The sequence below is a fragment of the Lithobates pipiens genome, unplaced genomic scaffold (genome assembly GCF_037356315.1).
Source record: "Lithobates pipiens isolate NorthernLeopardFrog02 unplaced genomic scaffold, aLitPip1_a1.2 Scaffold_25, whole genome shotgun sequence".
In the NCBI taxonomy this organism is placed as follows: domain Eukaryota; kingdom Metazoa; phylum Chordata; class Amphibia; order Anura; family Ranidae; genus Lithobates; species Lithobates pipiens.
The window spans coordinates 91,001,199-91,015,222 of record NW_027507787.1 but is presented as its reverse complement, the minus strand read 5'-3'; the positions used below and the strand labels follow the sequence as shown (position 1 = coordinate 91,015,222).

At 43.6% G+C, this 14,024-nt stretch overlaps 1 protein-coding gene across 1 annotated transcript in view; it reads right to left on the bottom strand.

Annotated features, from left to right (window-relative positions):
* LOC143930385 (phospholipid-transporting ATPase IK-like) overlaps positions 1-13,069 on the bottom strand; it is a 225,930-nt gene extending 212,861 nt beyond the window's left edge. The window contains exon 1 of the mRNA XM_077454669.1: positions 12,974-13,069. Coding sequence (XP_077310795.1) covers positions 12,974-13,038 — 65 coding nt within the window. The 5' untranslated portion in view covers positions 13,039-13,069. The remainder of the gene's footprint in view (positions 1-12,973) is intronic.
* Positions 13,070-14,024: the final 955 nt, after the last annotated feature.

The following is a 14,024-nucleotide window of genomic DNA, read 5'->3' as shown; positions in this document are numbered from 1 at the left end:
CCTGAGCCTTTAATGATGCCGTTTGACAGTTGGTGCTGCCAATCAAACTTTGCTAGTCAAGTTAACATTGCTTCAGTCAAGGAGTAAAGCATCCTGGCTGAAATGGTAGAATGTAGGTGGGTGGTTGGGTTTTTACCTGGCCGCCTGGGTGATAGAGCCCTTAACCTTTCTCTTTCTTCTGGCAACTGTTGTCACGGAGACAGGCAGTGAGGACAATTCCAAAGAAATTTTAGAATTTTTGCCAATGCCATAGACAGGAACCTGTATATACTAGGAGTGGGCGAGTCCAGGAATTGGGGTAGTGTTCCTGGGGCTATGCGGAGATGCAGGTGTGATGTCTGGCAGCCATGGCACAGTGGAGTCACAGGATAATACTGGATACCCAAGGGCCCTTGGGTGACACAGGATACTCTGAGGTCACTGGATACCAGAAGTTAGTGACCCCAGTGTTTCCTGAAAGCTCCAAGTCTCTGGAGACACTGGGATCACAGAAAAAAACTGCAGTCCTGGAAGTACACAGGGGTCGCAGAGGTGGCAGAAGCACCAGAAATGTGGGGTCACAGGAATGCACCAGGATGCAAGAATCTCTAGAAGCACTGGTTTGCAAGAGTCTACAGAGGCACAAGGGTCACATTCACAGGAATAATAGAGAATGAAGAACGTTGGAGTGCACACTAGTGCTGTGAACACAAGAGGCTCTGAGGTACACAGGCATTGGAGGTATAGAAAACTCAGGCACAGGAGACTTAACAGCTAGCTTGGCAACAAGTTGCTTGAATGCCAAGCAATATGACCAGTAGCTGCCATGTGCTGAGGAACCAGCTTTGAAATGCAGTACAGGTGAGAGTGACAACCAGAACAAAAGGTGAGGGTACATATTCCATTGGGGACACTTTCATAGTTTTTCATAGTTAGTAAGGTTGAATAAAGACACCAGTCCATCCAATTCAACCTGAGTGAGTGTCTACAATTGTCCCTATCCCTGTACATTGCACACTCACATCAGTCCCTACCCTCAAGGAGCCCACAATCCAAGGTCCCCATTCATATACTAGTGTCAATTTTGGACAGAAGCCAATTAACCTACCTGCATGTCTTTGGACTAGTCCACTTATTCTGTTGAAAACTGTTTTAGAAGGGAAAGCCACTCACTTTGTACAAATGTCCTACTTCCTATAACATCTACAGAAAATGAAGAGAAGGGAACGCAGACAGCAAAAAACTGATATGGGTTCTACCTGTAGCACACCCCCAAAAGTGCTTCTGGTGAATGTTGGTCCCATTTCCCCCTTAGAGCACACACAGCATTTCCTGCACTCTTCCACTGGCTCTGAAGAAAAGTCTACGGGTTTCTTTTGGGGTTTTTGAGAACAATGAACTGGGATAGGGAGAGAGAGCATGAGATGCCACAGTAAACTATAGAATTGAACAGCTTGAGGACTCCACACTTTTGGCTGCACTGTACAAAAACAAGCAATGTCCCACAAGATCTCTATGCTGATGGTGACATGTACTCCTTCCATAGCCACCGAATCATTGGTTGCATATCTGCCAGGCTCTTCCTAGTGAAGGAGATGTAGACTCACACCACCACAGGAAAGCTGGACTCCTTCCCACCAACTTCCTCCTGGCTCTCTCCAGTGAGCTTCTCCAGACACAACTTGTTCCCTGGACTTGAATTTGCAAACAGACCCCAAGCTAAGCCTAGCTGGGACCTTGAAGTCTTCCTAAAAGCTTCTTATAAAAATGTCCTACTTCAGATAAAGAGCCCCTGCTTAAGAGTCTCCATCTGCAGGACTGGACCCAGGGGGCACTCCAGCACTGCCACAGGCATCAAACTATTTATGGGCCCACTGGGTGCATGCATTGAGCTTACAGTCCACACAGCACCGTAGACTATCATCCTTCTTTTGCACCAGGATGACAGGAGTGGCCCATGGACTGTAGCTTTTTTTAATCACTCCACTCTGAAGCATGTTGTGGAGTAACTCTTTGACTTCTTGGCACAATGCTGGGGGAATGTGAAAGTACCACTCCTGAATGGGCAGTGTCCCCCCCCCCCCCCGTGTATGGGGTAGTTGATGGCTTTGGATAACCAGTAGTCCTCTGGACTGGCGATAAATACCAGCAGGTGTTTTTCCAGCAGCTGATGCAGCAGTCTTTGTTGGGATAGAGAAAAGGCTTTAAAAGGGGGGTATCCAGCTGCTCTAGTAAAGGTCTGTATTGAGTTTCTTCCAAGGAGGCCATAGCTGCCTGTAGAGAGGCAAAGATTGCTTCCCCCCCCCCCATGTGCCTGGGAAGGGATATTGGTATTGTCCCCAGGTTGATGAGTTGCAGCAAGACTCTGCCTTGATAGACTTTGAATATGGTACGGCCCACCAGCCACTCTTGACATGATAGGATTCTTGTGGGGTTTAACCATAACAGTGGCCCCCTGTTATTTCTGCATGCACAAAGCTTTCAGCTCCCCAATATTCCCAGTTAGATTTGTGTTTAAGGGCTTGTTCACATGTGTGATGCTCTCTGAAGAGCTAACTATGTTCGGTTTGCTCTTCAGAGAGCATTTGACAGGCAGGCGGCATCAAATCACCTCTTTACTGCCTGCTATAACCCCTTGGACCCCATACCCCCCAAAGTTAGTGAGCACTACCTCCTGCCAAAAGCAAAATGAGGTTTAATTCCGCCACAGCTGCAAAGCATCACAGCCAGGGCATGTGAACTCCTCTGACCACTACCTCTGCAGTTAAGGGTGTAGCTGTTGGGAGTTGGTAAAACCACAGCTCACTCATAGGGTTTGAAACGTCCCCTCCTCCTGTGTGAATGAGTTCTAAAGCCCCGTACACACGATCGGACTTTCTGATGGAAAATGTTTAATGTTAAATGCTAGCATGTCTTAAAATTTTCCACCAACAAATGTGTTGTCGGATTTTCTGATCGTGTGTACACAAGTCCGTTGGACAACAGCCCAAAGCACAAACGCTCGGAAGCAAGAATGAGCCAGAAGAGGTTGCTCTTGTATACTAGCGATCGTAATGAAGAATTAACATTTGTGACGTGGCAAATTATGAATTATCCCCAAATGCAGTGCACATTCTCTTTTTCTTTAATGGGATAATAATGAAGCTGCTTTGCTGGTGATACTGATGGAGTTTTTGCAAACAAATTATCAAAGGCTTTTTTTTTCTAGTGATATCAAGAATATTATTATGCTTTTTTTTTGTTTGTTTTATTTGGGCAAGTTACCACAACACCATTATCCCATGGTTTTTAAGATCAAAGATACAACTTTGTTGGTGTCCCTTGTCAATTTTACATTGTATTTTTTTTTAAATGTAACTGCCTACTCCCAAGCCATCATTTGAAGTAAAACACATAGCCAAGTATTATTCTACACAATTTTTTTTATTGTGCATTAAAAAAATTAAAATAAAATTAGACATGCTATCTGCCAATAGGACTTAACCAAAAGGTGCATTCTATGCATCCAAAAATATAGGCAATATACCAAATCATTATTCAACCAAAAAATAAATAAAATGTCAAAGCAATAACTCCAAGGCCAATAATAGATAACACGCTAATTCCTCCAATTCCGCAACATGTCTGGTTGACCAACGGCTGTTCAGAAACGAACTAAAAAGTACGAAATGAAAAGCACAAACTGAAAAGCGCTAAATGAAAAGGGCAAATCAACACTCAAACGTCTACTAACAATAAATTTACAGAAGGAGCCCAAAGGGTAGTGCTAAAGAGCTGAAAAACCATGTAGTACGTCTTGTATGTCACTACATTCGTAATTGTTGGCCAAAATTTGTGTGATCGCGTGTATGCAAGCCAAGTTTGGGCCAACGCCCTTCGGAAAAAATTTGCATGGTTTTGTTGGCAGGAAGTCCAATCGTGTTTACAAGGCATAAGGCTCATTCCAGAGGCAGCTAAAACACTCTGGGGGTGATTTACTAAGAAGAAGGCACTGCACCAGTTCAGACATTATTTTGAGCGCCAGAAAAGTAATTAATTGAATGTGCGAACCTGTGCACATTGAAGCGCAAATAACTATAATAAATACCTGCATATGCAAACTGGCGCTAGGGTAACTATGGTTTTCTCACTGATAATAGCGCAGGCCAAATACAATTGGTTAATTCCATCTCATTGGATGTGTCTTGTTAGGCAATTAGTAGGCAATTAGTAGGTGTACTCAGTTAATTAACCCTTTTGATGCTAATCTCATGCCTATCACTTATAATATATCTTTTAAATGTGTTTTTTCTTTTTTTACCCAAATCTTTCAATACATTTCAAAGAAGAGAGAAGTGTTTCTAAACCCAATAAATTAATATTTTCAGATCTTGATCTTTAACCGCTTCCCGACCAGCCGCTGCTATACTGCGACAGGTTGGCTCCCCTTCTCAAGCCGTCATAGCTATACGCCAGCTCGCGGAGTCGGGATAGCAGGCGTGCCCACTGCACAGCGGTGGTGCCAATGCTCGTGAGGAGACACAGAACAGGGACTAGTGTGTGTAAACACACACTTCCCTGTTCTGACAGGAGTGACAGATCGTGTGTTTCTATTAGCTAGGATCCACAATAAGTCACTTCCTCTAGTCTGTTCCCTCCCCCTTCAGTTAGAATCACCTCCCAGGGAACACAATTAACCCCTTGATCGCCCCCTAGTGTTAACCCCGTCACTGCCAGTGACATTTTTACAGTAATCACAGCGATCAATGCTATAAAAATGCGTTGAGCGCTGTATTAATGCCAATGGTCCCAAAAATTTGTCAAAATTGTCCGATGTGTCTGCCATAATGTTGCAGTCATGCTAAAAATCACAGATCGCTGCCATTACTAGTAAAAATAAATAAAAATGCTATAAATCTATCCCCTATTTTGTAGACGCTATAACTTTTGCCCAAACCAATCAATATATGCTTATTGCAATTTTTTTTACCAAAAATGTGTAGAAGAATGCATATCGGCCTAAACTGAGAAAAAATGTGTTTAAAAAAAAAAAGAAAATGGCATATTTATTATTGAGGGTTATTTACGAAAGGCAAATCCACTTTGCACTGCAAGTGCACCTGAAACTGCACTGAAAGTGCATTTGGAAGTGCAGTCGCTCTAAATCTAAGGGGTAGATCTGAAATGAGTGGAAGCACTGCTGATTATATCATCCAATCATGTGCAAGCTAAAATGCTGTTTTTTATTTTCCTTGCATGTCCCCCTTTAGATCTACAGTGAGTGCACTTCCAGTGTGTAGTGTATTTTAAGTGTATTTTCTTTTAGTAAATAACCCCCATTGTGTTTTGTTTTGTTTAGAAAATTGTCACTCTTGTTTTCTTTATAGCGCAAAAAATAAAAACCGTGATCAAATACCACCAAAAGAAAGCTCTATTTGTGGGAAAAAAAGGACATGAATTTTGTTTGGCTGCAACGTCGCACGACTGCACAATTGTCAGTTAAAGGACCCAGTGCTGAATCTCAAAAAGTGCTCTGGTCAGGAAGGGGGTAAATTCTTCCAGGGCAGAAGTGGTTAAAGGTGGCCATACACTGCAATCAGTTAGATCTTAAATAAATTGGATTTAGTGCAAGAGCCTGTTTTATTTCCTGTATTTTAAATTGTTCAAGTGCGTCTTCCTATTACCCATTTTGCCTAAATATCAAGATGTATAGAGATTTGCCAATCAGATTGCATAGTGTATGACCATCTTAAGTGCCAAATTTGGAATGTAGATGTGCCATGACCCACTTGTATTTTTCTAACAATATTTCTTGGGCAATATACAAGGCACATGAAAAACAACCTTTTTTCAAGACATGCTAGAGTGATCAGGAATCTACAATCTACGGCTCTCGTGGAACTACACATCCCTTGAGGCATTGTAAAACTCTGACATTCACAGACATGATGGGAATTGTAGTTCCTGAAAGACTGGAGGGCCGTAGTTTGAAGACCCCTGTGCTAGACCATTATTATGTCTCCAGAATTGGGAGCGTGGCATCTACCCAACTTCTTTCTGCTGGTGGGCACAAAAATCTATCTCTCTATCTCTATAGTGTGTGTCTATATATATATATATATATATATATATATATAGACACACACAGACTGAAGCAGGAAGCAATTACATAGTTACATAGTTAGTAAGGTTGAATAAAGACACCAGTCCATCCAGTTCAACCTGAGTGAGTGTCTACAATTGTCCCTATCCCTGTACAATGCACACTCACATCAGTCCCTACCCTCAATATGCAATATGCATTGGCCCAGAAGTGAAGGAAGAAATTAGCAGCGGTACAAGCAACTTGCTGTAGGGGTGTGATGTCATTCCTGTGTGCTGGCCACCGCTCCCGGGAACCGGATATGCGTCATGGGTACATACCTCCAGGTACACAGTAGTTGCACATCTTATGTACCCAGCAGTCGCGCATCTAGATGCATTTGTCGCAGTTAGCTGCAGGAACCCCATTTTTAAATTTAATTAAATTTATTTTGGAAATTAATAGTAAAGCAGATGCAGATTTCCAGGACTGGACTAACAAATGTTTATAGTGAAAGGCAACTGGTGTTTTCTAATAAACAAGGTCTAAAGGTGCCATTGACATGCATCACAGTTGAACTTAGAAATGCTTCCTTGCAAAGTTAAACTAAATAAAATCCTCTCTTATTTTTACTTGGAGATAGAAAGCAGAGGAATTAGAAGTCTTGTCAATTTTTTAAGATGTCTGCACCCCTGATAGGGTGAAGACACCTAACAAATTTTGCCACTTTCTCCTTCAACTTTATTCACTTTCTGGCACAGTGCTAAACAGAAAGTGAGGTTAAAACCCTCCCAATGTCATTCCTTGGGGGCACACAGGTCAATCAAAATAGTTTCCCCATTAGGTAAACTGCATCCTAGCATTTTGCTGCATACACCCCAAATTATTAAGTATCTTGAACTTTGGGGTTTATGTAGCACTGACCCCCGAAGGAGCGGCTGATTTAAATGGGCTTACCGTTACCTTCTTGACCTCGTGTATGTCTAGGGGTTTCCTGAGATAGATGGCCCAAGAACTGTAGAGAATGATAACAGATCTGCTTAAGGGATTTTTATTTGCAAAAGGAGTAAACAAACACAGTCTCTCAAAGTAGGGTTAGAGGGTTTAGGTAGGAAAGTCCAGATACTCTTGGGACTAATTCAAATAGAAAAAATGAGTCTCTTACACTAGGAACTCCAGAGAATAGCCATTCACAGCTGGATCCTCACCCTTATCGGATAGTCCTTCTCTCACCAGGCCTAGCAGCCAACAGGGTGCTTAAATCAATCAAAGTCTCTGCCACAGACTTGTTGTAGAACACTTGAATAAACTGAAAGATGCAGACAACTCAGAGAACCCTCGTACGGTACCAGTATCTTACAGCCGGTCCGTCGATACCATACAAGATCAGATTCGCTTGGGGTCTTTCAACTTAGCCTCTAGGCTCCTGCCGAGAAGCCAACCTTTGCGCGGCCTTCTCCCGAAGAGTGCTCTCCTGGATGATTCTACAGTTACTGGGCCTCTCCACAAGCCGAGACGGCACCAGACCCCCTTTGAATCCCTCTTTCAGTTACTTTGCCTCGGGCTAGCCAGCCCCGAGGCTTGGAGTCGGGTGGATCCGCACCCCAGGCCATGAGAGCCCTGGGGGCTGGTCAAGAGGACCAGGACCAAACAGCCAGAAAGCACTTCTGGACCGGAACCCGGAAGCACGTGACGTCAACACCTTAAGAACTCTCTCCCAAAATGCACAGCAAGAGTGACACTCCCACTGGGCTGGTTCCAAGAGAGAACTGGCATTTAATAACCCAACTGGACTGCATTCTAGCACCTGCCAGGGATGACAGCGCCACCTATGGTCAAGCAGAACACAATGCAATCCAGCCAGACTGATACTGAGGCCAAAATTTAGAGTAATTAAACCCCAAACCAAACTGCTGTTCCAGGAATATTAAATACCAAAAAACATAGTGCGTGCTCTTCAGGAGCTGGCACTACATTTACTTAAGGCAAATCTGCATCGCATTATGAGTGCACTTGGAAGTGCAGTTGCTGGAGATCCGAGGGGGACATGCAAGGTAAATAAAAAAAACAGCATCCTTGCTTCTACATGATTGAATGATAAAATCACCAGTGCTTCCCTTCAAATGTACAGTGAGTATACTTGTATTGCAGAGTGGATTTGCCTTTAATAAACCCCAAAATAACTAATAATTTGGGCTGTACACAACAAAGTGCTAGAGTGAAATTTGCCTAATGGGGACACTAGTTAGATTGACCTGTGTGTCCCCAAGGAAAGACATTGGTAGGGTTTTACCCTCACAGTATGTGACAGGAACTAAAGCCAATTTTCAGAAAATGGACACAAAGCCCAACCTAAAAAATACAAGCAGGGGTTCTAACACTCACTTGCTTTCCCTCAAATGCCAACAATTAGAATATGATTGTCTTGAGCTAAATTTTAGCCACGTGCTCCAAATCAGTGGTTCTCAACCCTGTTCTCAAGTACCCCCGTCAGGCCATGTTTGCAGGTTTACCTTCATCTTGCACAGGTGCTTTAAATCAGAGTCAATGGCTTTGTATTTAGGACAGCTATTTAGCTAAGATAAATTCACAAAACATGTCCTGTCGGGGCTACTTGAGGACTGAGGCTGAGAACCACTGTGCTAAAATGGAAAATTCAATACTTACCTCTCTGTAATTTTCCTTTCCTGGTGTCCATCCATGGCAGCATACACTACCATCAAGGCACCAGGAAAGTAGCTATTCGGGTCGGTTCACACTGAGGCAGCACGACTTATAGCGCGACTGCCTCAGACGACCCAGACATGACCGCTGCGGCGACTTGCAAAACGACTTTTGTATAGAAGTCAATGCAAGTCGCCCCCAAAGTCGTACAGGAAACTTTTTCTAAGTCGTAGCGACTTGTGTCGCTCTGATTAGAACGGTTCCATTGTAAGTCGCCTGACAAGTCGTCCTAGTGTGAACCGACCCTTCGACTAATCACACCTTTTTTTGTTTTGCCATGCCAATCAGCCTAGTTAAGCTGTAGCTGTGAAATCTGTTGCAATGAAAGCAAAAAACACATGTATGTTAATTTGAGACACTAACAGAACATGGTTTTATTATTCTGACCATTTTGCAGAGGAAATTAATAGGAGTTAAAAAGGACTGCACCCACAAATGGACAGTCTCTTAAGGATTTAAACATTTAGTAGTCACAACAGCTTGAGGAAGATTTTGCAAAATAATGCAGTACAATTAAATCAAAGTGAAACTAACAACCTACAAACAACACAGATGGACAACATCAAAAATATTTCAGTGAAAAATATGTGCCCCCCCCCCCCCCCAAAAAAAGGAAAAAATACTTGCTTTAAAACACATCTGTTTTGCAAAGACATAACAAAACAAAATACATGTGTTACAAACTCTATAAGGACACCAAAATGTAAAACACACCTCTTTTCGTGACAAGGAATGCTATCTGCAAGCTTTATTATTATTAACGATTTATATAGCAGCAACAGTTTACGCAGCGCTTTACAATGTATAGGGGAGACAACACAATTACAGTACAATACAAAAGGTACATAGAGCTTACATTCTAAAGGGAGGGGGTGGTGGTACAAAAGGTAATAGCATTATATAACAGGTTTGTGTGCTAATGAGGCAATTGAAACCACATGCACAGTCCATGAAACACACAAAATGCAAGTTCACCCAGTGTAGAGACAGAACTTCAAAGTGGGTACACCTGTTAAGGATGTCCTTAAATTACTAACCCAAAAAAACACTCTCTGAGCATGCCCAGAAAAATCCAATACAAAAAACCAAAGTCCCTGAGCATGCCTGGAACAACCCAAATGCAGCTAGCACAAAATAAGCCACCCCCTGTCCAAAATTAAGCACACCATCCAGCATGCTGTTAAATTAGAGATGGCGCAAACACCCCACAGTCCAGGGGGGCAAACAAAGAGCCTAACATGGGCAAAAATTATACAACAAATATCATTGCAGAGCATAGCATGAGAACTGATTTGTTAATTTGGCTAGTCCCCACTTGGCTGGCCTATAGTCTAGTCATTGGCCTTAAAATGGGTATGGGGGCCCAGGTCCCACCCTATATATCAATGCCACCAGTTTGGACAACCCCAAAAACCAAACAAGGAGAAGTGCCTTTAAAAATGAAAAATTGCTTAACATTTTGTAACTGGGGGGGGTGGGCGGCTTACTCTGCCTGTAAAGTGTTGCATCTGTAGCATGCATCCAAAATGCTGCTTCAAAGATGTACGGCTTTAGAAAAAAAACTTACAAATCTACACTGCAGCAGCAAGATTTTAACCCAAAATATAAAAAAAAAAAGCCTGCTCCGTTCAGGCTTAAAATGAGAACTCCCATGTGAAAAATACCACCCCAAAATAAAAAAATTAAAATTGTGGCCCCCCCACACAATAAAAAAAACCCAGCCAAACACACAGCAAGCCAGCCTATGAAAGGGAGGTGGATGCTTGGGGACAGGAGGGGCTCAGGCACCCCAAAAGTCAACCACCTTGTTCGCATATTCAGGGGGACAAGGACTTCTTCCACACAACCATATGCTGGGGTTGTGGGGGGCTGCAGACAGGGGTCTTTATGGAATGTAGAAAACCCCCTTTAAACTAGTGGGTACAAGGCGCTATGTGGTTGGTATTGGGCTGACCCCAACATGCCCCAAAGGCAGCCAGCTATGTTGAGTGCATGTGGGCTTGTATGGTTCAGGAGGGGGTTAGGTGATCGCTTTTCTCACCCCTTTCCTAGCTGGCCCTGTTGTATGCTCTGAAAAAGGATGTGGTTTGGATTGGCGAAGGCAGCTCACAGCCTTTGGAGAACAGAGTGGAATGCAGAGTTCCCCTTTAAAAGCAAAAGTTAACCCAAGGAAATCATATGCATTAAGGCCTGATTCACAACTATGTATTTTTAGTGCTTTTTGGATTTTGCAGATTTGCACTACAGTCCATTTAACATAGTTTCCTATGGAACACATTCTGTAGGGAAAACCTGCAAAAAGCGCTAAAAATGCATAGGTGTGAATCAGGCCTTAGAGGGGGAAGGTTAAATGTCCTTTTAGGAAGAGCTAGAGAAGCGAGAGTCTTTTCACATAATTTTAACAAGGTGCATGTCACATGTTGCCAACATAACATGACCTGTGTGCAAATCTCCTTAAAAAAAATACATATAGGTGAACCAACGTAAAAAAAATAAAAAAGTCACGTTTAGAGGTGCGCGCGTTAAACCTGTGCAATTGCATGTACGTTACTTAACCTTTACTACGATTTTGGCCATATAGTGAATAACGCATGTGAACAAGCACAACAGCTGCTTGCACATGTGCACTGCTTACATTGATCTCACACAGTTCTAAATGTACTTGCGGGCAGAGCAAGCTTTCTCTGAAAAAATTTCTTTCTTATTCTATTTTGGCCATATTTGTTAGTTGGGCAGTTGTTACTAAACTTCCTCACATCACCCCATAATATTGGCACCTCCATCTTCTGTCAATATTGATTTGGAAATGCCGTGCGCCATGTCCACAGTGGCGCACAGATTGCATTCTCCCGTTCTTCAAGATCACTATAGTAAATGGAGGATTCACGCTCTGTTACCATCGTACCATTTCTTAAATATAGAAATGTGCATTGCACCTCGCCATTCTCTTCTACTGATGGCGCACGGCTTTCGTAAATCACCCCCTCTGTGCTTTTGCTGCATACAAAGCTACGGCCCTTTTCTTTGCAGCCATAACTCTGCAGAGACTTCAACACCACCACTGTTTGCTTGTAATTGCCATTCTAAATGGTTGCACGAAACTAGAGCATTGAAACCAATCTTGAACGTACACAGGGTTGGTCAGAGGTTCTTTTCACATGCAATTGCTCAGATGGGCGATTACACATGAACAGAAGCAGTGCCAGCCATTGATTTGTACAGAGTACAAATCTGAAAGCTGCTGCTGAAGTTTGCACAGTGTGTGCATGCAGCGTTTAGATGTCTATGGAGAATGTAGCGATTCTGATCAGTGGCTGTATGGATTTAGTCTTTAAATTGGAGATGAAGGATATTGTACCCATTGCTTCTATGTAAGCTTAAGGCCCCTTTCACACTGGGGAGGGAGAGGCGTCGGCGGTAAAGCGCCGCTATTTTTTTTTTTTTACTGTTGTTTTAGCATCAGTATTCGGCCGCTAGCGGGGCTGTTTGACCACACTGGAGTGAAAGGAGATGCTTTTTTCAGGTGCTATTTGTAGCGCCTGAAAAACTCCTCAGTGTGAAAGGGGCCTAAAGGGGTTGTAAAGGTAAACGTTTTGTCATCTTAATTCATTCTATGACAATACTAGCCCCCCCCCCCCCCCCCGTTATACTTACCTGACCCCTCGAAAGTCCCGCGCTTGTCCCCGACATCAACTTCACCCTAGCCGCTGATTGGTTACCGTGGATGGATTGAAAGCAGCACAGCCATTGGCTCGCGCTGCTGTCAATCATATCCAATGACACGGCACGGTGGGTGGGGCTGAGTGATACAGCAAGCGGCTATAGCGGCCGGTATCATGGGAGCGCTCCCGCAAGCACTCCACATAATGCGAGGGAGCCCGCGTGAAGTTGTGGAGTCCTTGCAGGAGGGCGCAGAGACAGCCGCCGAGGGACCCCAGAAGACCAGTTCGGGGCCACTCGTGCAAAACGAGCTGCACAGTGGAGGTAAGTATAACATGTTTGTTATTCAAAAAATAATAATAATAATTACTTTTAAACCCCTTAAATTTACGGGAACACCACATCTGTGTATCATACTGCACAGGAAGCAACTAAAAAGCCTGAGAACTCTCCTTGTACAATACATAAGCAGAATTACAATTTACATAAAAGTATCAAAGGGGTATTAGAAGTGGAAATGTGCATCTCTCCTGCATTATATATTATTACCTTTGATAAGGCATTTTCTTTCTCCAGCATCCTATTGGTAAGGCCACGCTGCTTTTTTTTTTCATTTAGAAAAGTACTTGTTGCTTGGGAATCCCTCTATGAAGTGAGCTAAATGACACAATACACATGTATTAGAGTATCTCCGCCCTCCCTTCTCTCATAATGGGAAATTATGCAGGTGCAGTGGGAATTATTTGCTTTTGTAGAGCACACTTTATGTTGACACATGGCGTGGAAGTTGCACGACTTCTGATCCAATTTTGCCTGTGACTTCCATGTGACTTAAATGAATGGGATCTGACATTGAGTCTGGTATGCACCCCACCAAAATAAAAATAGCATGGGGTTTCCCCACGCCAAAATACAAAAAAATAAAAAAGCGGCTTTGCCCCCCCAAAGTCCATACCAGACCCTTATCCACAGCAGACCAGGAAAAGGGGGGGGCGAGCGAGTGCCCCCCTCCTGGACCATACCAGGCCACATGCTCTAAACTTGGGGGGGTGGGTGCTTTGAGGCAGGGCAGGTCTTCGCCCCCCCACCCTAAAGCACCTTGTGCTCATGTTGATGGGGACAAGGGCCTCTTTTCCCAACAACCCTGGGCTGTGGGGGTCTAGGGGCAGGCGGCTTATCAGAATCTGGAAGCCCCCTTTAACAAGGGCCCCCAGATCCCACCCCCTCTATGTGAATGAGCATGGGGTACAGTGTACCCCTACCCATTCACCCAAAAAAAGTGTAGTGTTACAAAAAAACAAGAGACGGTTTTGGAAAAGTCCTTTGTTAAAAATTAACCACTTACCATCCCCCGTATAGTAATATGACAACTGAAAGGTGGCTTTCTCATCCTGGGCGGCCATTATATGACATCCTTAGCTTCCTGGCTGTCTAGGGGGTGCACGTGCCTGCCATGCCAATCGGGGGGCTGATGTGCGTGCCCGGCGGCCGCAATGTCCCGCGATTGCTTGTCACAGAGCAGGGATGTGGATCTGTGTGTGTAAACACACAGATCCACGTCCTGTCAGGGGAGAAGACACTGATCGTGTGTTCTTTGTTT